The 843-nt window shown below is 32.0% G+C and overlaps 1 protein-coding gene across 1 annotated transcript in view; it reads right to left on the bottom strand.

Annotated features, from left to right (window-relative positions):
* LOC126908198 (uncharacterized) overlaps positions 1–782 on the bottom strand; it is a 3,821-nt gene extending 3,039 nt beyond the window's left edge. The window contains exon 1 of the mRNA XM_050690108.1: positions 6–782. Coding sequence (XP_050546065.1) covers positions 6–782 — 777 coding nt within the window. The remainder of the gene's footprint in view (positions 1–5) is intronic.
* Between the last annotated feature and the right edge of the window lie 61 nt (positions 783–843).

The following is an 843-nucleotide window of genomic DNA, read 5'->3' as shown; positions in this document are numbered from 1 at the left end:
TCAACCTTGCTTATATCTTGTGTTGAATCTAGAATTAAGGAAAAAAATGGCGCGGAGGTAACATCAGATATTATATTTTTCTTTATTTCACTTTCTATTAATGCAATTATTTGATTTTGAATTTGGTGGCTAAGATATTTTATGCTTCCCTTTGGCTTCTCTAGAAGTGTTGCCAATATTGGATCATATTTGGCTAAAAGTCTTATTAAAGCCATAAAATTTCCATTATTTTTGAAGTTAGCATCTTCTCTATGGCCCCTAAAAGACAAATTTTGGCCACCTAATGTAATCGATATATCTATTATACGTGTCAAAACTACGGTCCAATATTCAGATTCAGAAGCGTCTTGCGTTTTTATTTGACAGTCTATACTTAAATTTTTATGATACATATTATAAGCTTTACATGAAACAAGATGAAGTGTAGAACTTTCATGACGGTTCATAGCAATCGTTATGTGATCCCAGTCATCAAATCCGTCAATCCATGACGTTTGTATATTTTTTAATCTATTCCCGAACAGAGTACATGGATGGTAATATGCAACTTGATGAATAATCGAATAACTCAACCATAGTCTAATTGTCTTTCCACCAGACATTGATGACCCAGAATAATAATATATCTCATTGAACGATAAATTAGATACACGATTATATGAATATCTATAGAATGGTTCTTTAGGTTGGCATGGTCCATATTCAACAATACATTTTTTTGCTGCATCAAGCAACTGACTTAGATGGCTAAAATGGCCAATATCAGTAGGGTTTGGTAACATCAGAAGCTTAGTAAAAAAATTTAAATCTAATATATTGTTACTTGGAGACGAAGATGAAGAG

This window comes from Daktulosphaira vitifoliae, unplaced genomic scaffold, assembly GCF_025091365.1.
Source record: "Daktulosphaira vitifoliae isolate Bord-2020 unplaced genomic scaffold, ASM2509136v1 Scaffold_5, whole genome shotgun sequence".
Classification (NCBI taxonomy): Eukaryota; Metazoa; Arthropoda; class Insecta; order Hemiptera; family Phylloxeridae; genus Daktulosphaira; species Daktulosphaira vitifoliae.
This window is presented reverse-complemented; position numbering and strand designations above follow the sequence as displayed.